General features: G+C 38.5%; 1 protein-coding gene and 1 pseudogene across 3 annotated transcripts in view; both read right to left on the bottom strand.

Moving 5' to 3' along the window:
* The window catches only part of LOC101410817 (organic anion transporter 7-like), a 39,797-nt gene extending 16,567 nt beyond the window's left edge, over window positions 1-23,230 (bottom strand). The window contains exons 1-5 of one of the 3 annotated variants that reach the window (XM_071217974.1): window positions 20,751-23,230; window positions 19,350-19,453; window positions 5,565-5,719; window positions 5,297-5,495; window positions 4,368-4,491 (exon numbers count right to left, since the gene is read on the bottom strand). In XM_071217974.1, the coding sequence (XP_071074075.1) occupies window positions 4,368-4,491; window positions 5,297-5,495; window positions 5,565-5,719; window positions 19,350-19,453; window positions 20,751-21,152 (984 nt within the window). In that variant the 5' untranslated portion in view covers window positions 21,153-23,230. The remainder of the gene's footprint in view (window positions 1-4,367; window positions 4,492-5,296; window positions 5,496-5,564; window positions 5,720-19,349; window positions 19,454-20,750) is intronic. The other 2 variants (XM_058305277.2, XM_004451399.5) reach the window with 2 other exon arrangements.
* LOC111762534 (U5 spliceosomal RNA) lies at window positions 9,598-9,706 on the bottom strand (annotated as a pseudogene).
* Window positions 23,231-25,010: the final 1,780 nt, after the last annotated feature.

Raw genomic sequence — 25,010 nt, 5'->3', positions numbered from 1 at the left:
ATTTTAGGATTTCTCCATTGTAAACAATGTTGGCTTTAGGTTTTCCATATATACTCTTTATCATGTTCAAAAAATTTCCTTGTATTCCGATCTTTTGGAGTGTTTTTATCAAGAATGGGTGCTGTATTTTGTCAAATGCTTTTTCTGCATCTATAGATATAATCATGTGATTTTTTTCCTTCAATCTGTTTATATGGTGTATTACATTGATTGATTAGGGAACAAACCTTATTTATACTAAATAGATGTGGAAGACCAAGGAACTGAGCTTGGGTTCTCAGTGGACTGCCCTTTTCTTTCTTTCTTTTTTCCTTTTTTTCTTTTCTTTTTTTTTTTACACTGCCCTTTTCTATTTCTGTAAGGAGAGTGATTTTTCTCAGCTGTTATTTTGGTCCTTGGCTCACTCTCTTTCAGGGAAATCCTAGCATGTTGTTCCTCCATGGTTGAAATGCGTAGAATGAAATATGAGGAAGAAAGCTGGGAAGATCTTGATGAAGTATGTTTTATTCCCAGATCAGATACCTTAAAAGACAGTGAACGAGGGCTTGAAAAACCACTGGCTAGGTATCTGACCTTGGAAATATAACTAATTTTCTGTGTGCCTCTTCTGATTCACTGTCATTTTAAGAAAGGAAACGGAGGGTGGGAAACACCTATCTTACAAGGATCTTGTAAGAAATACATGAAATAAAAAATAAATATATAAAGATATATCTAGGATAGATTGAATACTTATTGATTACTAATAAATATTAGCACTATTATCATTCAATTTTTTACCATTGAAACAATTTCCATGTAGCCTGCTGAGAAAATTCTCTGAGAGGATGAAGGCATCCCTAAAATATCACAGAGGTAACTTAAAATCATCCTTGGTGGGGTATTTGCATTACAGAAATAAGCAAATAGTTTAAATTAGGGTATTTGTTTGTTCATTTGTTTCTGGAGTGCAAGGGGTGTTAGTAAACATTGACCAGCATACTCCTGGCCTCGTGCCTCTTCAGTTTTGCTGATTTCCCTCAACCACAAATTGAAACCTATCACTACCCTGCTTACAGATTCCAGGTTGCCTTCAGGATAAACTAAAAAAAAAAAAACCAACTAGTATGTCATACAAGGGGCTCTATAAGCTGGTTTCTATTCAAATACTTTTTTTCTCCAAATCTATTCATTCATTTACAAATGATGAGTCATTGGGTATCACACCCTGGGATAGTCACTGAGATTAGAATGGTAACCAGGGCTGAGTGCATTTAGAAGTTGAAAGATCACAAATTACAGAACCAATAGAGCAATGAAACATAAGAGCTTTTGAAAGGTGTTTGGGAATTAGATCAGGGATACTGTAAGTTGACAGTCATTCCTTTCAAAATTAAATTTTTATGTCATTTAGATGCCAAAATTTCTAAATGCTCAGTAGTTGGGAAATAAACCATGATTTTTGGTGGATGTTACAGAAATCTAAAAAGGATTCAGTAAGAGAATTTGCATTGGTCTTTCATGATTACCATAACACACCACCAGATAAGTGGTGCCACTGTAGAATTTGTAAGGAGACAATTTGTAAGTATTTTTCTTATATGGTTTGACTGGGAAATGACCCATAGTGGTTAGTGCACACTTAAGAAAGTATGTGGAGAATGTAACTCAGACTTGACTGCCATGGAGCAGGAGTTCTTGGGTTTGTACTGGAGCGGGACCACTTTGAGATAAAAGATGACAAATGCAAAAGGCTGGACAAGTCACACTGGAATGGGAGGAGGAAACGGAGCCAAGGTGAGGAGAGAGCATGAGGGAATTTGGAATATATGGAGCTTGGAACTGACAAGAAGGTAGAAAAGACCATATTGCACCAAAGGATCAGTAATGACATAATGAGGAGTGGGAAGACTGATCGGAAGATAAAGAAGGAACTACACTAAGAGTAAAGAAAGGATATGTCAGGGACTGACTAGAATGAGGCTGGCAGAAGGTGAACCAAAGATAAGTTACCTCAGAAATACCAGAGGTTGGGACACGGACCAGGTTGGGCAATTTCCCCCTGTTCCTCCAGGTGGAGGGACTTTGAAAGAGAAACACTCCTGGCCCCTGTTAACATAACCTCAGCTGCCCGTGAAGTATTTAGACATTTGAGTGTTGATCATGGGAGCAGGGAATGGGCATATTCTTCATTCCTTATGCTCTACACTCAAAACAATTCAGGGAGATTGTATTCTGGTCTGCCCTCTAGGTCATTCACATGTTTAGCATGGCAGACGGCCCATCCTGGGGAAACCTCTGATCGATGAGTAATTTCAATTCTTGAATAAAGTATTAGAAAGCCATGGTTGACAGAGGTGTAAAGCCACATTCTCTAACACAGATTTCAGGGTAGTAAAGTGTAAACATTTCAAACTCCATCTGTGTGACCGCTGCATTATCCCTCAGTTGTTTGGAATTGGAAAGGGGAGATGTGTGTCATTTATTAGGCCACCTAAACTCCCAAAACTGGAGTAATCAACACATTGGTATTTGCGTAAATACCAAGTGGAATGGCTTAAGTTGCTAGGACATTCTGAGCAGGGCATGTCAGGGAGAGCCAATACAACGGAAATAAGAACACAGCTACATCCACAACTGGGCTGATTCACTAATAATTCACAGTAGTCATGACAGCTCCAGTGGATGTGAACCTCGGATGCTGGTTATAGCTTTGAAATAAAAGAGGAGCCTAGTCCTGAGCTCATAACTTGTCCCCGAGACTTAATCTGGCTACAAATCATTTTATACACAATTTTATTTAGTTGCCAAGATGGTCAAAATCAGAATTTTGGCCTATCTCCCAATTTCTGAATCATTTGTAAATATTAAGACAAAATTAAATTATAGTGACATTGGTTACCCACTCATGCATGAACGCCATTTGCTAAACCAAATTTCAATTATTTCTCACGATCAATGCTATCTTACTTGTGCTTGGCACTGAGGTGATTGTCAGTTGTCATTCACATTGATTAAGCATTGTTCTTTTTGTTGCATCCAACTTGAATAACACACATGTGTTATCTGCTTGGCCCCTGTACTTATTAAGTTTTCATTCTCTGGATTAGCCCATCCTGGTAAGCAAAATGCTAGTTATGGCAACTGGACCCAAGAATATTTCCTAACAAGTTATGCTGCCCAAAATAATTTTATATAAATTAATCATGTAAGCAGGCAGTCTAGGACTGTCATATAGACTCCACCTAAGATTCAAGTTTTCCTTGTCTTTAAAAAGCTCATGGTAATGGTTTACCCATCAAATCAGGGCCCTCAGTAACACTGTCTCTGAGCAATGGCTTCATTTCTTGGGAAACCTTACTTCCCACCATCTTCAGTGAGGTCTAACATCTCAAGAGCACTGTTTCTTCTGCATTGAAATTTTCTTCAAAGGGGTCTCTGCATTCTTCTAGGACTATATGACCTTCCATCATATGCTGCCCTTGAACCTGTTTCTAGAAATTTTTATTCCTCTTCTTGGACTGGTTAACTCCTAATCCTCTGCATTCCTAATAAAACGAAGGTAGATATTCCTTGTTCTCCAACCATTTTTTTCTATTCCCTTATCATTGCAAGCATTTGGATTTAAATTTATCTTTCTCATATTATTATGATAGCTCCTTGAAGTCTGGGACCCTGACTTGTTCTGTTATTCATGATCTAGCATCAAGCTAGTCACAGCATATTTGCTCAATAAATGTTCTGTATGTGCCTATCATAATGAATTATTTACTAATGATCCACAGCAACACCTACATTCCATACCTGGGATGGGAAAAAAGAAAAAGACTTCTCTGAGACCTCTCCACTCAGAAATGCTCTTGGTACCTGAATAACTAGTCCTGGGGCTAGAACAGAACCTAACACAGGTTAGTCATGCATTAAATGTACCTTAAATGAAAGAATGTGTGATTGAAGGAAGAAATAAATGAACTGTATTTTCCCTGTGCTGGCTTCTGCATAGTCGTTGACACTTTATTCTATGTTCCTTATTTCCTCTGATTAAGGAAAAAAAAAAAGTCACCATGTAAGAATTAGGAAGGCACTGGTTAGTTTTTGTTACCTTCCCCAACATGGCTAGAGTGAGACCAATGCACAATCAATGCAATGGTGAAAACTCAGTGCTCCCAGCCTGTGCGAAATCTTGTGTGCGACTGTTGGCAGCAGCAGAATATGCTCTTCCAGCGCACTCCCAAACAATATTGACACCCACGAGAAACAGGACAGGGATTAAGAGGATCCAGAGCCAGGTCTGCCATTACAGCCCTGACTTCACTACAAGGATCCAGACTAGTGGACATGTCAGGATAGACTTCCCACATCCATAACCACCTCCCTCGACTGCTCACCTCCATGGTGAGGATCTCTTCAGCATTCTTCATTCCATTCTTATGTGCAGCTTTCCTAAGCTCCTTTAAACCCTCAACTGGTTTGTTGGTGGTAATCAGCCACCGAGCAGACTCTGCCAACCACCTGATCAAAGAGGAAACACAGGTTCAGTCAACTCTCAGGTGTTTATTTTGTCCCATAACTTATGACCCAAGATACAAATTCTTTGTACTGGGGGAATTAACATTCATGTTCTCATTATCCAAAGTAAACAATGAAGAAAAGGTGAGAATGGCATCACCATATAGTAATATAGTCAGACTAGGAATCAGGCTTTGAGGTTGGACTGAATCCTGCTGTTTGAGACAGATTTTCCATGGAGCTAGTGATGAGTGAGTTAGAGGAATCCTCATTTATTCTATGATTGGTCTAGGTTAGGGGAAGGAAACAAAAGCCCTGGTGTCAAATCTAGTCCATAGAACTGTTTTGTAAATACAGTTTTATTGGAAAACAGTCATGCCCATGAATTTATGAATTATCTGTAGATTCTTTTGCACTAGGGTGGCAGAGTCGAGAAGTTACTATGGGAACACAGGGCCTATAAAGTCTCAAAGATTTACTAGGTAGCCCTTTACAGAGAATACTAGCTGCTACCGTCACTTGAGCTACATATATATGTCTTCGTTGCTATTATAAAATAATCTCAAGGGCATTTTATTTCCATAAGAGCAAAGTCCCAACATCCCTGGTAGAGGGTCATTGCTACTCCCCTTTCTGCTTCTCAAATGGCACACAGAGTACAGATGGGTCAGGCTAGGGATCAAGTTGAACCCATATGAACTGATCCCCAAATTTGTTCTCACAAAGGGGTTTCTGATAACTTCTCTAATAACAAAAAAGTTACAAAAAAGGGGACTTTTTAAGATAAAAAATAAAAGTAAGCTCATACCATGAGGACAGAAAGAAGACAAAAAAGGGCATAGATACCACCAGGTGGAGTGTACGCCAGTTTCGGATGGCAAAAGCCAGGCCTCCCAAAATTATTTGGCCAACACTCATGGCACAGGTTATCATTGTCAGTACCATGCCTTTGGATTGGGGCATTGTCCACTCTACCACTGAAAAAAAAAAACACAAATTGGATTTTACTTCAGAAGAATGGAAATTAAGCATCAAACTCAAGTTGGGAGAATATAGAGGACTGAGTCATGACTTACTGAGCATTCCAGAATTTAACATTATGGACGGGGCAGAAAACGCAGCCAAGAAGCGCAGTGAGCAGTAAATGGGGAAGGTGGGTGCAAAGACCACACAGGAGTCAGTGATGGCAAGCTGGAGGAAACACAATTTGAGCACCAACTTCCGCCCAAACCTGAGGAACAGAGTCATGATAGTTATGAGAACAACAACTTTTAACCTGTAGTTACAAGTAGCAAAAAGAAGGCACACTTGGAAATTTGAGGTATGTTTTAACAGGTGAAATGTGTACTTTCAACCTTGAAGAATCAACAGATAAATCAACAAGATAAATCTCATGAGCACCCTTCCTGTTTGTAGATGGCTGCCTACAAAACCAAACTTCTTTACCAACATTTCACCAGGAGATGCCTGACTTCAAGTGAAGCCTTATAAGAAAGGCTGCAATACTGGAAATTGTGACATGTAATAAATGTCCACTGTCGTAACACATACATAAACATAATGAGGATCTGTATATAAAATAAAATACAGGGGATCTAAATCTGTTCTTAGGTCTCCAGGATCATGCAGAGCAAGGATCAATTGATCTGAAAGGAACATCAGTTGAGCAATGTGTTACAGGGGCTGGAGGGTTCTCTAAGAGCCTCTTTCTGCTACATCTGAGTTTTAGGCTTTGGGAAATGTCCCTCACCTGGAACAGGACTCAAGAAAACCAGAAAACAGGCACAGAAAAAGATAGAAAGTTCTCAGTATCAAGAATTAGGTGTGATAGAAGAATGAAGGAACAGACAAAGGAAAGATAACTAAATTGAAAAAAGAATACTGTATTTCACAGGGACCTGGTCATGGGGGCCATTCTGAAGATAACTTGAATAAAATGGCATATAAATATTCTATATGACTAGTAACGAATGGACAAGCATTGGGACTGGGCAATAGCTCTGTAATATTTGCTACTTTCACATCGTATTTAAGTTATATGCCTATTAAATCAGTTATAGTATCACAGGAATATTTATCTCAGGAATACACTATTCCTAAATTTGTATTGGAATTACAAATGGAAGAGACTCTTTATAAAGAAAAGATACCATTAATGAAATCATGGAGTGGCAATTATCAGAAACTCTGGCCAGTCAAAACAAAAAGCAGTTTTGTACAAACATATATCATATAAAATTCTTACAGGAAAAGGCCACATAAGAAAATGTTAAGTTCAGTGGTATTTCTGAATGGCAAGCCCTTGGTGGCATTTGGGTGTCCATTCCAAAAGACATTATAGGAACATTGTGATGGAGTCCCAGTATCAAGCACTATGTAGCAATTAGAAAAGTGGACTGGACTAAACTTAAACATGGAATAGGTATGCATGTATCAGAAATATAGTGGTGTGTGCACTAAAGTTAGAAACAGACTGAGACAACACAATGCCATGTATGCAAACTAAACATTTTAAAAGCCAATAAATAGGCGGCCGACTTGGCCCAGTGGTTAGGGCATCCGTCTACTACATGGAAGGTCCGCGGTTCAAACCCTGGGCCTCCTTGACCCGTGTGCAGCTAGCCCACGTGCAGTGCTGATGCGCGCAAGGAATGCCATGCCATGCACGGGTGTCCCCTGCATAGAGGAGCCCCATGTGCAAGGAGTGTGCCCCGTAAGGAGAGCCGCCCAGCGCGAAAGAAAGTGCAGCCTGCCCAGGAATGGTGCCACACACATGGAGAGCTGACACAGCAAGAAGACGCAACAAAAAGAAACACAGATTCCTGTGTCGGTGACAACAACAGAGGCGGACAAAGAAGACGCAGCAACCAGACACAGAGAACAGACAACCGGGGTGGGGGGGAAAGGGGAGAGAAATAAAATAAATAAATAAATAAATAAATCTTTTTTAAAAAGCCAATAAATATTACTCATTTTAAAAAAGCACATAGTTAAAAGATACATACTTAACACATTAGAATGGTTCCTATTTTGGGAGGAGGGAAATGGGAGGGGAGAATGAAGAAGGGAAACAGACATATACATACATTCATGCTGCATACATACATATATACATACATGAAAGTACTTGTGGCCAAACTAATGAGGATACTGTAACATGAAACAAAGAATATGATAATTATAGTAGTTTGATATGGTTATGAATTCCAAAAATAGATATTGGATTATGTTTGTATTCTGGTCTGTGTCTGGGCATGATTAAGTTATGATTGGGGCTTTCATTGGACCATGTTATTAGGGCATGGCAAAGGACAGAGTTGAGGGTTTGATGTTGGAGTTTTGATGTTGGACTTTGATGCTGAAGCTGGAGCCCTGGGAAATAAGCTCACAGAGGAAAGAGAAGCCAGCCCCAGGAAAAGAGGAACCCTGAGCCCTGGAAGAAACAAGCCCTGGGAAGAAAGGAACCTTGAACCCAGAGAGAAGCAAGACCCTGGAAGGGAGGAATACAGGAAGCCTGCACCCTCGGAACCATCGGCAGCCATCTTGCTCCAACACGTGAAAATAGACTTTGGAGAGGGAAGTAACTTACACTTTGTGGCCTGGTATGTGTAAGCTCCTACCCCAAATAAATACCCTTTATAAAAACCAACCAATTTCTGATATTTTGCAGCAGCACCCCTTTGGCTGACTAATACAATAACTAACAGCCTATGCTTGATATTCAAAATGAGAAATTTGCGTTATACAAAAGAACAAAACAACTGTTTCATTATTTTTTTTTCATATAGGAACTTTATTATGAACCTGACTTCACATACAAAATTAGACAGAATGGCAATTACATTTAAAATGACCTCTTTAAAAAAATTGTTATAGTTATCAAACTTCTAGAAGGTAACAGAAGAGATATTGCATCCCATCTTTGGACAGACATTACTGAAACTGGTTCCCAGATCAGTGTGTACCACCTACTTTCTTGTCTAAGGGAAGAGAGGAAGTAATGAAGCAGGCATTATTGATGCAGTAATTACTGTGATCAGCTGATGATTGTTGTCATTCAAAATACTGGCATCATACCCACTCATTCCAAAAGGCACATAGGTGGTAATAATAAACCTCTTAATAAGGCACAGCACCTCAAATTCATAGGTGGTGTCCAACATTGGTCTGTAACTGTTCTCAGATAGTATGATCATATCATTTCCTGGAACTACAATTTTCTTGATACTACAATTAGTGACAGGGTAAGAAATCTCATAGTTAAATGAGAAACAGCACCCTTGATGCAGAACAGTTATTTCCCAGATATATGTTACTAATACACTTGGTAACCATGTATCTGTTAGGGGCCTAATATCCTACATATTCAAAAATCCTACACCTTGAAAATAAAAAGACAAACAACCCATTTAAAAAATGGGCAAGTGATTTGCACAGACTTCTCCACTACCAATACTGGGTATATATACAAAAGAACTAAGAATAGTGACATGAACAAACATTTGCACACTGATGTTCATAATGGCTGTGAGGGTTAGGCTATTGTGTCAACTCGGCCAGGTAATTGTGCCCAGTTGTTTGGTCAAGCAAGCTAACTTGAGCATTACAGGGCTAACTGTAATACAAGGGCATTTATGGACTTTAGTAACCATTGAATTCACTGCAGTTGTAAATCATAGATAGCTGGTTATAATTACATCAATCAGGGAGATTGCCATCAGCAATGAGTGATGCTTAACCCAATCAGTTGGAAAGAGCAAGTGATTCCACCATTGAGAGAGAATTTCCCAGCTCTTCTTTGGACAGCCAACATCTCCCACTACTCCTTAAGGACCTTCATTGGATTTTCATTGCCTGCCTATGGAACCTGGACTTGTGCCTCCCCACAGCTACATGAGAAACTCATATATTTGCATACTGTTGACAGATATCTCTTGTTGATTCTGTTTCCCTAGAGAACCCTGACTATAGATATGTCACCAATTCTAACTTCTGTCTCATTAACAAATGGCCTTCTTTTTGTTCTGGCTACCAACCAATCCTCAGTAAATACTGAAGTCAACTGCAGGTTCAAGCCCAGATCCAGATTTCCAAACCAAGAAAGGAAGGAGGAGGAAGAGAACCCCTGAGAGCACTGAGGTTAAGACTCAGTTTCTCTCCCTGTAAATCTTTAGTAAAAGGTGAAAGATTTATATGATCTAAAGAGAAATCAGAGTATCATTAATTATTAAATGTTTTACATATTGGTTAGATGTTCAACGTTACTTTTGTTTATTTTTTATTTGGATATAGAGGAAGACTGCATATTCTAACCTTTCAGTTAGGTTGGGGCCATGCAACTGGACCAATGAAATACAGACAGAAGTGATTTAGTCTACTGCCAGGCCTGTACACATAAGAATTGTGGTCCTCTCCATACTTTCTGACAACATGGCTAGAAACAAAGAACTCACAGATACAATATACAAGCCATGCAATTGAAGGAGCTGGTTTCCTTAGCCACTACCTGGAAGATGGGTCTCCAGATGGCCATCTGACCCTACCAAACTATGGCATCATTGAGAATCAATCTTTCATTAGGGTGTGAATTATGATTCTGTGGTTGCTACTGCAACTAGCTGCCTTGACTAATACATTAGTACTGTGATTAAAACAGTTTGTTGAAGATGACTAGAGAAGCCTTCTGTGTTTCTTCATATATAATACCAAATTTCCTTTTTATTATTTTATTTTAAAAGATAATGTGAATATCAAAGAGGCTATAAAATATATATAATCCAATTTTATTTATAACATATATTTATGATATATACAAATACAATAGAAAGGTTAATGTTGGCTCCCTCTTGAGTGGATTTAAGATCACTTTTTATTTTAAAATGTTTCAAACATGAAAGAAAGTTTAAATAAACAGTTAGTGAATACCCATATATATATATGTTAATCAGAGTTAACACTAGTATTTTGCTGCATTTGCTTTATTTCATTCCACACATGATATTTAGTTCAACTATTTGAAGGAAGTTAGAGACAAAATGATGTCACTCTAAATTCTTTAGCATACATGCAATAAGAGTAAGGACAGGGGAAGTGGACATGGCTCAACTGATAGAGCATCTATCTACCATTTGGAGGGTCCAGGGTTCGATCCCCAGGGCCTCCTGACCTGCGTGGTGAGCTGGCGCACGTGCAGTGCTTCCGTGCCATGCCATGCAGGGGCGTCCCCATGTAGGGGTGCCCCACGTCCCCATGTAAGGGTACCCCACATGCAAGGAGTGCACCCCACAAGGAGAGCTGCCCTGCGTGAAAAAAGCGCAGCCTGCCCAGGAGTGGCACCACACACATGGAGAGCTGACACAGCAAGATGACGCAACAAAAAAGAAGCACGGTTTCCCAGCGCCACTGATAATGTAAGCAGACACAGAAGAACACACAGTGAATGGACACAGAGAGCAGACAATGGGTGGGATGGGGAGAGAAAAAAAAAAGATCAAGAAAAAAATGAATAAGGACAATATCATACGTTATCACAATTCTATCATCACAACTAAGAAAATTAACAATAATTTGATAAAATCAGCTATTAGTCCATATAAAATTTCACTCAACTGTCTCCCTAAATATATTTTCTAGTTTCTTTTTATTTTTTAAAATATATAATCCAGTCAAGGTTTATACCATGCATTTGGATGTTATATTTAGTTTTTCAAAATCTAGAACAATCACCCCACTTTTCCTCCCCCAAGACACTGTCTTTACAAAGAGTCTAGGAAAATTGCCTAATAGAATATAAACTATGGGTGACTCAAAATGTAATTTTTCACTTTTATCTATTTTCTGAGAATACTTTCACACATAAGAAAGGTTAAAAAAATAAAGCATATTTTATTTGTTGGTGGCTTTGATGGTCTATTTAACATGGGCATGGTTGGGGGTAGGGCATTGTTGTTATCAATAGTGGGCAGAGAGTCACTAGTAGACAGTTTCTATTCCATGACAATCAGCAGAGCTTATCAATTTCTCCTCTTTACCCTAACTCTTTAAGGTTTCAATGATCCCGAAGGATAGTAGGCAGAAAATAACCAAGACACAATGTCCCTCAACATGATAACATATATACAATACTTCATCTAACAAAGACAGACCAGTGCAAACACTGGTCTTGGTTTTGACTTTGGCTGTAGCAGCTTCTGGTTTGTCTCTCACATCTACTGAAAGATATGAAGAGGCAGTGTACCTTGTGTGTGTGTGTGTTGTTAGTTTTTTCTTACTCTCTCTCTTTTTTTCATTCTCTTTTTTCTTTTTCTTTCTTTTCCTTGGTCTGGTAGACTAAGGAATGTAAGAACTGTGTTTCCAGAGTAACCACAAAATAATTCTCAAAATGGTCAATTCTTTATAAAAATTTACAAAACATACAAGGAGACAGGAAACTATGGTCCAGTTATAGGAAAAAAAATAATTCAACAGAAACTACTGCAGGGGAAGCTCAGTCACTAGAATTACTAATCAAAGATCTTAAATAAATTCTTTTTTTTTTTTTCCTTCCCAAGACTGTGGCATTTTGGGGCTGGCTGCTGGTGACACTTGGTCCTTAGCTTGTCACATGGCAAAGCATATGGTGATGCCTCCTGGTCTCTTCCTTCTGTTTCAGGTTCCATTTCAACTTCTCACTTCCCATGGCTTTCTCTCTGGCTGGATTTCATTCTGCTTCTAAGAATTCCAGTAATAGGATTAAGGCCCATCTTGATTGAGGTGGATTACACTTTAACTGAAGTAGCCTCTTCAAAAGGACCTACCTACAGTAGGTTCACACCCACAGGAATATATTAGATTTAAGAACATATTTTTTCTGGGATACATAAAGCTTTGAGCCACCACAAATGGGATCAATGAAAAAAAGGAAAGAGATGGACAAAGAGGTAAAGGAAATCAGGAAAACATATGAACAAAATGGAACTTTTACTAATGAGATAAAAGTTGTAAAGAAGAACCAAATGGGAATGTGGGAGCTCCAAAATGCAATAACTGAAATGGAAAATTCAATAAAAGTGTGCAAAAACAGATTGGAGCAGGCAGAAGAAAGGATCTGTGAACATGATGATAAGACAATGGAAATTGTCCAGTCTGGGGAGGAGAAAGAAAGAAAGAATTAAATATTTGAACAGAGTCTGGGAACCAATAGAACACCATCGAGAGAGAAAGAAAGGGCCAGAAAAAAATATTTGAAGAAATAATGGCTAAAATTTCCCAAATCTGGTGAAAGATAAGAATATACACATCCAAGAGCTCAAGGAACTACAAGCAGGAGAAACTCAAAGAGAGCCACACCAAGGTACATTATAATTAAAATGAATAATGCCAAAGACAAAGATAGAATCTTCAAAACAACCAGAGAGAAGCGATGGATCACTACAAGGAATCCTTAATATAATCTATTAGTATCCAATTTCTCATTAGAAACCATGGAGGCCAGAAGGCAGTGGAGTGCTATATTTAAAGTGCTGAAAGAAAATAATATTGCCAACGAAGAGTAATATATACAGCAAAAACAGTCATTCAAAATTGAGGGAGGAATTAAGACATTTTTGGATTAAAAAAAAAGCTGAGGGAGTTCAAAATTATCACTCACTAGGCCTGCCCTATAAAAAATGCTAAAAGGAGTCCTTCAGATTGAAAGGAAAGGACACTAGAAGTAATTCAAAGCAGTATGCAGAAATAAAGACCTCAGTATATGAAGTAAATATAAATGCTAGTATTGCACTTTCATTTGTAACACTATCTTTGCTTTTTATACAGCTTTATGATTGCATTAAAAGCAATCACAAACCTTTGTAACTGGAAAGACAATGTATAAATATGTAAATTATAACAAGAACAACATAAAAGGGAGGATGCAAAGATAGGACTAGAGGTGGTGTAGGCTTTTAGAGTTAAGTTAGTATCAATACAAACTAACTTGTAATAGATTTAGAGTATTAAATGTAATCACAAAGAAAATATCTAAAATATCCACACAAAATGAAATGAGAAATGGTTCAAAATGGCTTATTACAAATGATCATCTAAACAAAAAGGAGGCAGTATGGAGGATAAGAGATTCAAGAAAGGTAAACAATAACTGTTTACAAGATTTTATATACAAAAACAAGTTGAAAGTGAAAGGATAGAAAAGTATATTCCATGCAAATAGTAACCAAATGAGAGTTGAGTGATTATACTGATATAAAACAAAATAGACTTTAAGACAAGAACAATTACTAGAGACAAGAAGGACAAAATATATTGATAAAAGTGTCAACTCAGTAAGAAGATAAAATAGTTATAAACATATATTCACTGAATAACAGGGCCCCAAAATAAATGAAGGAAACATTAACAGAATTTGATTGAGGAAATAGTTTTACAGTAATAGATGGAGATTTCAAACCACAACTTTCAAAACTGAATAAAACATCTAGACAGAAGATCAACAGGAAATAGAGAACTTGAAGAAGACTAAAAAAATAGACAAAATAGACATATATACAACACTGCACCCCAAAAAAGCAGATTATACCTTTCTTCCAAGTTCTTATGGATCATTCTTCATGATAGACCATATGTTAGGGCACAAGAGAAGTCTCGATAAATTAAAAAATATTTAAATCATGCAAAGTAACTACTCTGACTACAGTGGAATGAAGCTAGAAATCAGTAAAAGCAGGAAAACTGGAAAATCTACACACAAGTAGAAATTAAACAGCTGACTCTTACACAACAAATGAGTTAAAGAAGATATCACAAGGGAAATTAGAAAATACTTAGAGACAAGTGAAAACAAAAACACAACATACCAAAACCTACAGAATGCTGCGAAGACAGGGTTCAGAGGGAAATTTATAGCTATAAATGTCTATATTAATAAAGAAGAAAGATCTCAAAGCAATAGCAACTTCACATCTTGAGGAACAAATAAAAGAAAACTAAACCTAATGTCAGCAGAAGAAGAAACAATTAAGATTGGAGCAGAGAAACAAATGTGGTCTCTCTCTAAGTCAAACTCAGAATATAAACCCACTACTTTGTGGGACATGACTCCCAGGGAAAAGCCTCCCTGGCACTGAGGGATTATTACCAAACACTAACTAGTTATGCATTTGGAAAAAGACCTACCCAAAAAATTTGATCATATTAAATACAAATGAGTTTTTATGGCTAAGAGATTTCAAAGTGAGTCAGGAGTCATTCCAAAGATTATACTTATGCATGTCTCAGGAGGACCTCACTGACTGCCACAGTACACAGTGCCTCAAGCAGGGGTGCTCCTGAGGGCTGTCGAGACATCTAGACCCTATAGGCAGGGCAGACAACCCCAGGAAATCAGAACCCTGCCAGGGGGCCTTACCTTGGAATATATGATAACCTGCCTCCCCAATGAATCAGAGTTGTACTCATTTATAATTTTCCTAAACATGGTTCTTCTGCTTCTTTTATTTGAACCTATAATTAGCACTATACCTATGAAATATATGCCCTAGAGACTTTAATCTTTGGGCTGTTCATATGTTGGTTGAGCCCTAAACCTTGGCAGAGTTGCAGTCAACACCTACACTCCAGTTCATTGGACTTACCCAGGACAACTAACGAAAGGATGATGATGGACAATGCCCATTCCCCCAAATCAGAGTATCTACAACTCCAAGCAAGACAGCTCTATCCATCTGCCCTATGAGATCTAAGCCCACTCTCAATCAGAAGCAGAGTGGGCACCACCATCCTAAAATGAACAAACATAAGGGGGAATGCAACTAGGGACTAAAGTAGACATCATTATTCTAGTAACAGAAGAACTTGTAACACTGATATAAAGCCAGTGGTCACCAGAGGTTCTGAGGGGAGAAAAAAGGAAGAACAGGTGTAACATGGGGCATTTTTGGGACACTGGAATTGTTCTGTACAATAATGCAATGACAGATACAGACCATTACACATTTTGTCAAAACCTATAAAATTGTGTGGTGCAGAGTATAAACCATAATGTAAACTATAGACCAAGGTTAGTAACAGTGCTTCAATAGGTGTTTATCAATTGTAACAAATGTGCCATAGTAATGGGGGAAAGTGTGAAAGGGAGAAGGGTTGGGATATATGGGAATCCCCTGTATATATATTCCCCCTGAGATGACTCCCTTGCCTGTCTGCTTGTTGTTTCCTCTCATTGTCTGCTTGTTGTGCCTGCTCATTGTCCATTCATTGTTTCCACTTATTGTGTCTGCTCATCTTCTTTAGGAAGCACCAGGAACTGAACCTGGACCTCCAATGTGGGAGGCAGTGCCCAACCGCTTGAGCCACATCTTCTCCCTCCTTGTTGTGTCTGCTTGTTGCTTGCTTATTGTGTCTGCTCATTGTGTCCACTCATCTGCTCATTGTGACTGCTCATTTTCTTTAGGAGACACTGGGAACCAACCTGGGACCTCCTATGTCAGAGGTGGGCACCCAACTTCTTGAGCCACATCTGCTTCCCAATCCCCTATATTTTTGATGTAATATTTATGTAATCTAAAGCTTTCTTAAAAATAAAGTATTATTATTTTTTAGAAGGTACTGGGGATTGAGCCTGGAACCTTGTACATGGGAAGCCAGCACTCAAACCTCTGAATTATACCCACTCCCCAAGAATTATTTTTATTAAAAAAATTAGAGTAGCAAGAAATGAAACTAGAGAATAGAGAAAGAATTGAGAAAAGCAACAAAATCAAAAGTTGGTTCTTTGAAAAAAATCAATGAAATTGATAAACTTTTAGCTAGACTGACAAATAAAACAAGAGAAAGGATGCAGAAAACTAGAAATCAGAAATGAAAATGGTGACATCACTATTGACATGTAGAAATAAAAAATATTAAAAGAAAATACTATGATCAATTGCAGTTCAACAAATTAGAGGAACTAGATGAAATGGAAAAACTTCTAGTTACACACAAATTTCCTAAATTGACTAAACAAGAAATAGAAAACCTCAACAAACCTAAAACAATTACAGAGATTGAATCATTAATCAAAGTCCTTCTACCAAAGTAAATTCCAAGACTAGATGGACGGCTTCACTAGTGAATTCTAAAACATCTAAAGAAGAATTAACACCAATCCTTCTCAAACTCTTCCAAAGAATTCAAGGGAAGGGAACATTTCCTAACTCATTCTATGAGGCCAGCATTACCCTGACATCAAAGCCTGATAAAGACATCGCTAGAAAGAAAACGAGACTAATTTCCCCTATGGATATAGAAGAAAAATCTTTTCAAATACTAGCAAACCCTCCAACAGCATATTAAAAGGATTATACATAGAGTATGGATTAGAGTGGACTTACTGATATTCTACTATGGAACTATTATGGTGCTGAGGGTAGGGAGAGGGAAGAAGAGATATGATGTTGGGGCATTTTCAGGACTTGGAGTTGTCCTGAGTGGTGCTGCAGGGACAGTTGCTGGACATTGTATATTCTGCCATGGCCCACTGGGTGGGCTGGGGGAAAGTGTAAACTTTAATATAAACCATAATCCATGTGGTGCAGTAGTGCTCCAAAATGTATTCACCAAATGCAATGAAAGTCCCATGATGATGAAAAATAAATAAATAAATAAAGGACAATGGAAGTACGTGATTTTTTTGAAAAAAGGATTATGCACAATGACCAAGTTGGGATATATCCCAGGAATGCAACAGTGACTCTACATATGAAAAGAATCCATCAATATAAAACACTAAATAAATAGAATGAAGGATAAAAGCCATTTGACTGGGAAGCAGATTTGGCTCAATGGATACAGCATCTGCCTATCACATGGGAGGTCCAGGGTTCAAACCCAGGGCATCCTGACTCATGTGGCGAGGTGGCCCACACGCAGTGCTGATGCATGCAAGGAGTGCCATGCCATGCAGGGATGTCCCCTGCATAGGGGAGCCCTATGTGCAAGGAGTGCACCCTGTAAGGAGAGCCACCCTGTGTGAAAAAAGTTCAGCCTGCCTAGGAGTGGCGCTGCACACACAGAAGGCTGACGCAACAAGACGACACAACAAAAAGAGACACAGATTCCTGGTGCTGTGGACAAGAACACAAGCGGACACAAAAGAATGCACAGTGAATGGACATAGAGAACAGACAACTGGGGGGGGGCAGCGGGGAAGGGGAGAGAAGTAAATCAAAACAAAACAAAACAAAACATATGACTATCTCAATAGACACAGAAAAGGCATTTGACAAGACCCAGAATCCATTCTTGATAACAAAACTCAGAAAACTAGAGATAGAAGGGAACTTTCTCAACATGATAAAGGTCATTTATGATAAACCTACAGTTGATATAATACTCAGTGGTGAAAGACTGAAAGCTTTTCCCCTAAGATAAAGGCAAAAAATAAAAAATAAAAGGCAAAAGCTTGGAAAGTTAGAAATATGACTGTCCTTACTTCCAAATGATATTGTTGAAAGGTAGAAAACCCTAATGAATGGACAATAAACTGACTAAAGTAATGAAATTAGAAAGGTTTCAGGATGCAAGGTCAATATATAAAATTCATTTATATTTCTATATACTAGCAATGAAAAATTAGAAAATAAAATTAACATTAAATAACCCCATACCATCAAAACTAAATTACTAAGGAATTAATGTGTTGAAAAAATGCCTGACTTTATAAAAAAAAAGAAACTACTAGAAATTTCAAATAAAAATTTAAAAAAACCTTAATTAATGATAGATATACCATGCTCGTGGATTAGAAAACTCAATATTGTAAAAATGACAATCTTACCCAAATTGATCTATAAAGTCAACAGAAACTTAATAAAAATCTCAATGATAGCCACTTTCCTGATATCCAACACCATCTAGTTATTGCCACCATATCATTCATCAAAATGATTTAGGTATATTTTCTCATGAAACTATCACAGAGGGCTGGATTATAATATTGATGGAAATGAACACTCTGACCCAGAGATCATTTATGGTTAGTTACATAGTCATCCAGAGTTCACAATATTTAGCTGTCAACAAGTGTTATTTGGTAATACATTCAGAGTTCAGAATTTTCTCATAACATTATGCTAGTGGATGGCAAGAAGTACTTCAAGGCTGTCATCTCCCTTATGGGTAACAAGCTTGGGTAGTGGAAATAGTGCAATGATTGATGGCCTATTTCAGACAGGATGCTTTCAGGTACAGGATAGCCCAAACATCCCACACTCCAAACCATGATCACTGAGGTCCTTAGATTAATACTTTATATAGTTTCTGAAATTACCTTTAAAAAACTTGTTGAAAAATAAAAAATCAAGTTTATAGGCACAATTAATCAATATACCACCTGTGCCACCTTGCTACACACCCCATAGGTTTTATAGAAAATGTATCATGTTTGAGCAACTATGATATAATGAACTAAGGACACCTACAACCATTTAGCTCCCAGGATCCAGAGGAACTGAACATGGCAGCTCTAGCCAGGCCCTACAACACCGTTATCCATATCTCTCTTCAACCATGTTGAATGTTTTGAAACAATGTCCTCTCCCTTCTCTTTATAACTCTGTCCTCTCTTTCTAAACCACATGTTATGGCACCTCTTCTATGAACACTGCCCTGACATTTCCTCCATCTGATGGAGATATCCTTTGTCTGTCCCAAATACTGCACTCCATGCTGACAAAGTAGTGTTTGCCACACTAACTATATTCTTCATTTGTTTATCTAGCTCCCTGGAGAACAGTTTGGCACCTAACTGTTGGAACTAAATAAAGATTTCTTAATGAAAGAATGAATTATAAGTGGATGAAGATAAGCCAGAATAAGGAACACTGGGATCAAGAGACACTCACCTGTCTGACAGATAGCCATATACGAAGCCTCCTACTAGTGCTCCGGCCATGAAGAGGAACTGAACCACTGATTTCAGTGACTGAGATTCACACACCAGGTTCCACTGGAAGTAAAGGAAGCCAGCACACTGGTTATACCTAATCAGTGGTGACAAGCTCCAAAACCTTACTGATAACTTGGTCCTAATTCTTCTCCAGCCTCATCTCAAGCTACTTCCCCCACAGTCCTCCAGAATCTTATACCTTATAAATATTGAACTCATTTCAGAGCTTCAAATACTCCATATTCTTTCTCCTCTCAGGAGTTCCCAACAGTCTGAATCCATTTCTCGAGATACTTTCATCTGTTTTACATTCACACCCCCAACTTCCTTTATTGAATTAGCTGACCTCTATAATTCAAGTATTGGCTTAAATAAAACTTTGTCTTGGGCGGTGGACTTGGCCCAGTGGTTAGGGCATCCGTCTATCACATGGGAGGTCTGCGGTTCAAACCCCAGTCCTCCTTGACCCATGTGGAGCTGGCCCATGCGCAGTGCTGATGTGTGTAAGGAGTGCCCTGCCACGCAGGGGTTTCCCCGCCTAGGGGAGTCCCACGTGCAAGGAGTGTGCCCCATAAGGAGAGCCACCCAGTGTGAAAAAAAAAGTGCAGCCTGCCCAGGAATGGTGCCACACATACGGAGAACTGACACACAAGATGATGCAACAACAACAACAACAAAAGAAACACAGATTCCCGAGCCGCTGACAACAACAGAAGAGGACAAAGAAGACGCAGCAAATAGACACAGAGAACAGACAACTGGGGTGGGGGGCAGAGGAGAGAAATAAATAAATAAATAAATCTTTAAAAAACAAAAACAAAAACAAAAAACTTTGTCTTGGAAACTTGCTCTAATCCTGTGGGTTATATTAGAACCCTGCCTTTATATTCACTGAGTGCTCCATACTAGGTGGTTCTCAATCTCGGTCACACAGTGAATCATTTGAGCAGCTTTTAAAGAATTACTGACACCTGGGCTTCATTCTCAGACCTCATTTAGCCACTCTGCAGTGGAGTCAGGCCATGGAGCTTAAGTCAATCTTGAATGTTTCTAATTTGCAACCAGGGCTAAAAGACTGAGAATTACTGACCTAACATAACACTTTCCACACACTACATCAATTACTTGTTTAATCATCAACTTCCAAATATTAAAACCTCTCTGATAGCAAGAGTCACATCTATTTCATTGAATTCATTGACTTAATATCAACACAAGTGACTTGCATTTAATAATCAATTAATATTAACTAAAAGAATAAAGAAAGAGCTGAGAATCTACCCACAAGGTAACTGAAGGCTTAAGACTTGCATCAAGCCTTCAAGTTTACTCAGAAGAGGTAAATTGGACCCCTTACCTCAGTCACAATGGTGGAGGGGAAAGTGCTTCGATCATACACCCAGCCATCCACACAGGGCTCTGTGTCTAGCTCACTTGTCTTGAGGAAGGTCTCATTCAGATGAAGGAGTTGCCACTGAGAGTGGAGGAATCGACGACAATTCTCTGGCCTGAGATTTGAGTCCAGTGGGATGGAGATTCTCAGGAGGGCATCTGGGCTGAGGACCCCTGTGCTATTAGCAGAGACAGCGTCATTGTCAAGGATGTGGACCCAGCAGCGATGACCAGGGATGGCTGCAGTGAAGTTCTCTAATAGATAATGAGGATACACTGCCACCACAGAGACAAGGTAGAAAGCCATCTGAAGGATCTGGAATCTTCCCAGGCCTCCAACTTTATCCAGGAGCTCCTCAAAGGCCATTGAGGCTGAACAGGTGATCCCCAAGAGAAGGCACAATTACTTTATGCTGTAGATAATTTCAAAGGGAGAATATGTCTCCTTTTGCCAAGTCACTCAAAGTCTGTGTTGATCCTGATGCCTGTGTTTCTCCTTATTGGGTTTGGCCTCACACTGCAGCTAGATTGTGGAAGCAGTTTCCCCAAGTTGTTTTTGGGATCAGGCTGGTAGTCATTTCATATAAAGTCAAACCAAAAAATATTTTCCTGAGATAATTCCAGCTTTTGCCAACTAAATCTGTTTAAAGGTCCAATGTGTGAAAACCTTTGTCCTCAGCAGTGCCAAAAATCACCATTGTACTTTGATCTGTACATGCTCTTAAACAAACTAAAAGACACACATGCTAAACAATCTGAAGATAATTCTAGAAAATGAACTTTGTGAGTCTCAAGAGTGAATTGCTATAATTTTTTTTGTACAAAAAATAATATTTTGTGTTTTGAGTATATAGGAACTCTATACTTTCTGCATGATTTTTCAGTAAACCTTTTCTTGTCAATTGAGATGATCTTGTGTTTTTTTTTCCTTTGTTCTGTTCAGGATTCTCTAGGGAAACAGAACTGACAGGAGCTATCTGTAAATATTATAAGATTTTACAGAATCATCTCACAGCATCCGTGGGGATGCCCTAGTACAAATTCTGTAGGGTAGGCTGCAAGCCAGGAACTCGGATGAAGTTCCTTGATGGGTTCCCCAGGAGAAGTTGACTGTCTGAATTTGAGATGGGAATTTTCTCTCCTGACTGCTAAAAACACTTCTCCTTTTAACTGCTTGGATGAGATGTCTCTCATTGCTGAAGACAGTCTCCTCAGTTGACTATAGATGTAATAATTCATGATGCAATCAACTCACTGATGAGTTAAGTTCATGAAATATCTTCACAGTACAGTTTTGCCTGTACTTGCTTGACCAAACAACTGGGCACCACTACCTGGCCAAGTTGACAAATGAGTCTAACTATCAGATGTGGTTTATTATATGAATTGATTTTCCTTTATGTTGAACCAGCCTTGCTTGCATACCAGGGACAAACCCACTTGATTATGGTATGTAATCTCTTAACGTGCAGTTGGATTGTTTGCTAGTATTTTATGAGGATTTTTTGCATCTATATTCATAAGGGAAATTGGTCTGTGATTTTCTTTTCTTATGGTATCTGGCTTTGTATCAGGGTGATGCTGGCCTTATAGAATGCGTTAGGAAGTGTCCCCTCCTCTTTAATTTTTTGAATCCTCAAAAGGAGGATTAGTATTAATTCTTAGAGTATTTGGTAAAATTTACCAGTCAAGTCATCGGGTCCTGGATGTTCTTTTTGGGGAGGTTTTTGATGACCAATTCAATCTTTCTACTTGCTGTTGATCTGTTGAAATCTTCTATTTCTTCTTGAGTCAATGCAGGTAGTTTGTTTCTAAGAATTCCCCCATTTCATCTGGGTTATTTAATTTGTTGCTGTATAATTCTTCATAGTATCCTCTTATAATCCTTTTTATTTTTGTGGGGTTGGTAGTAATGACTTCCCTTTCATTTCTGATTTTAGCTATTTGTGTCTTTTTTTTTTCTTCTGACAGTCTAGCTAGAGTTTTGTTGATCTTATTGATCTTTTCAAGAGTTTTGTCCATCTTATTGATTTTTCCACAGAACCAACTTCTGGTTTTGTTGATTCTATTATTTTTATAATCTCAATTTCATTTATCTCTGCTCTGATCTTTGGTATTTCCTTTCTTCTGCTCACTTTGGGTTCTGTTTGTTCTCCTTTTTCCCAGGTCTTCAGTTGTGAGGTTGTTCTCTAATTTGAGACATTCTTTTTAAATGTAAGCATTTAGAGCTATGAATTTCCCTCCCATTACAGTCTTTGCTGTGTCCCATAAGTTTTTGTATGTTGTGTTTTTGTTTTCATTCAACTCAATGTATATCCTAATTTCCTTTGTGATTTATTCTTTGGCCCATTAATTGTTTAAGAGTGTGTTGTTTAATTTTCCACATATTTATGAGTTATAGTTCTCCCTCTGTTGATTTCTAGCTTCATTCCATTGTGGTTAGAGAAGATAACAGTTTATGATTTCAATATTTTAAAATTTGTTGAGACTTGTTTTGTGACCTAGCATATGGTCTATCCTGGAAAAAGACCCATGTGCACTAGAGAACAATGTGTAGTTTGCTGTTCTTAGATGAGTGTTCTATGCATGTCTATTAGGTCTTGGTGGTTTATAGTATTGTTCAAGTGTTCTATTTCTTTATTCATTTTCTGCCTAGATATTTTACCCATTATTGAAAGTGGTATGTTGAAGTCTCCTATTAATGTAAAACTGCCTATTTTCCCCTCAAATCTATACTTGCTTCAAATATTTTGGGTCCCCGATGTTAAGTGCACATATCTTCTTGTTGAATTAGTCCCCTTTTCAGTATAGTGTCCTTTTTTGTCACTTGGAACAGTTTTTAATTTGAAGTCTACCCTGTGTCACTTTTGGTTACTATTTGAATGTAATAATTTTTCCACCCTTTCACTTTCAACCTACTTCTGACTTTGAATTTAAAGCGAGTCTCTTTTAAATAGCATATAGCTGGGCCATACTTTTTTTTTTTTTGCAAGGGAGTGAAGAGTTTATTAAGAAACAAGAAATGAAAAACAGTACTCAATCTGAGACATAGATTGCAGATGGGCATGCTGCAGGGTAAAATGACACATGGGGGGCCCAGATTAGGCCTTTTTAAAGTCATTCCTCTTTACCTTCTCTAATGTTGGGAAGAGGCCCCAGCTGTTTGCTGTTTTTATTAGTTGCCCCTCCTGTTAGCTCTCAGGGGGCCAATGAGGAGGTCTTTTGTTTGGAGGTATCCAGGGCTTCCCTTTGACCCTGGAGAGAGTTCCAAACGGGACCTCATGGACAGGGTCTCATGGGATCTTTCTGGCTTTGTTCTTTAGTAGCAGCTTTCCCCTCAGGGAGGTTTCCAGGTGGTGTCTCATGGCCATGTTATCTGCCAGCCATGTTGTCTGCCAGCCATGTTTTCAGCCAGGTCTCAGCCACCTTCCCTTTCTCACTATACTAACCTGCTCCAACTCCCCCCTCAGAGAGTTTACACCCCTATTCTTAAGGGGGAGCTGAAGGGCAGTGGTCATTCTTCCGTAGCTGCTTCTTGCTGGTTAGGCAGAGTAGCAATGCCTGACATAGTATAAAACCCTCTGGCTATTCTAGTGAGGTTGAGGAAGATGGGTCCATCACTGTGGTTGGAACTGGATGAAATCCTTGACTGACTAAGACCTTGTTCTGGAAGGTATTGATTCTGGAAGAAATAACTTGATTAGAATTTTGAAACACACGGTCCTATTAAAAAGATAAGGAAGATGGCAGTAAGTGGGTCCAAAAAGGAGACCAGCCATGAAATTCTGGACCATGAGAGTGAGAAAGGCCAAGTGCCTTCAGAGGCTCTTCCTTCTAAGGTTGGTGGGAAACAGCATTCTTCCTTGAGTTCTTTTATGCTGTTGGTTAACTCTAGGGAGAGACTGTGGTAGACCTCTGGGTTTGGTATAAACTGCCAACCCCAGTTCCCATGGTGGTGGTTATGTCTCAGACAGCTAAGAGGCAGATGAGAAGAGGCACTGCCCTAGACATAAACCCACAAAGACAATATAGGCAACAACAAGACAAACATATGGTAAGCAAAATAAAGAGTACTTAAGAGAGTCATTCCTTTATCTTATAAGCACATTCATTAACTACTTAGAAAATGAGTTAAATTTACCAGGATTTTTAACATGTTCAATATCCCTCTGCATATGATCTCGAATAGAAGATATATGATTATATTCATCAGGTATATAGGCAC

This window comes from Dasypus novemcinctus, chromosome 10 (assembly GCF_030445035.2).
Source record: "Dasypus novemcinctus isolate mDasNov1 chromosome 10, mDasNov1.1.hap2, whole genome shotgun sequence".
NCBI classification, from domain to species: domain Eukaryota; kingdom Metazoa; phylum Chordata; class Mammalia; order Cingulata; family Dasypodidae; genus Dasypus; species Dasypus novemcinctus.
The sequence above is the reverse complement of the archived record's forward strand: the minus strand, read 5'-3'. Positions and strand labels throughout refer to the sequence as shown.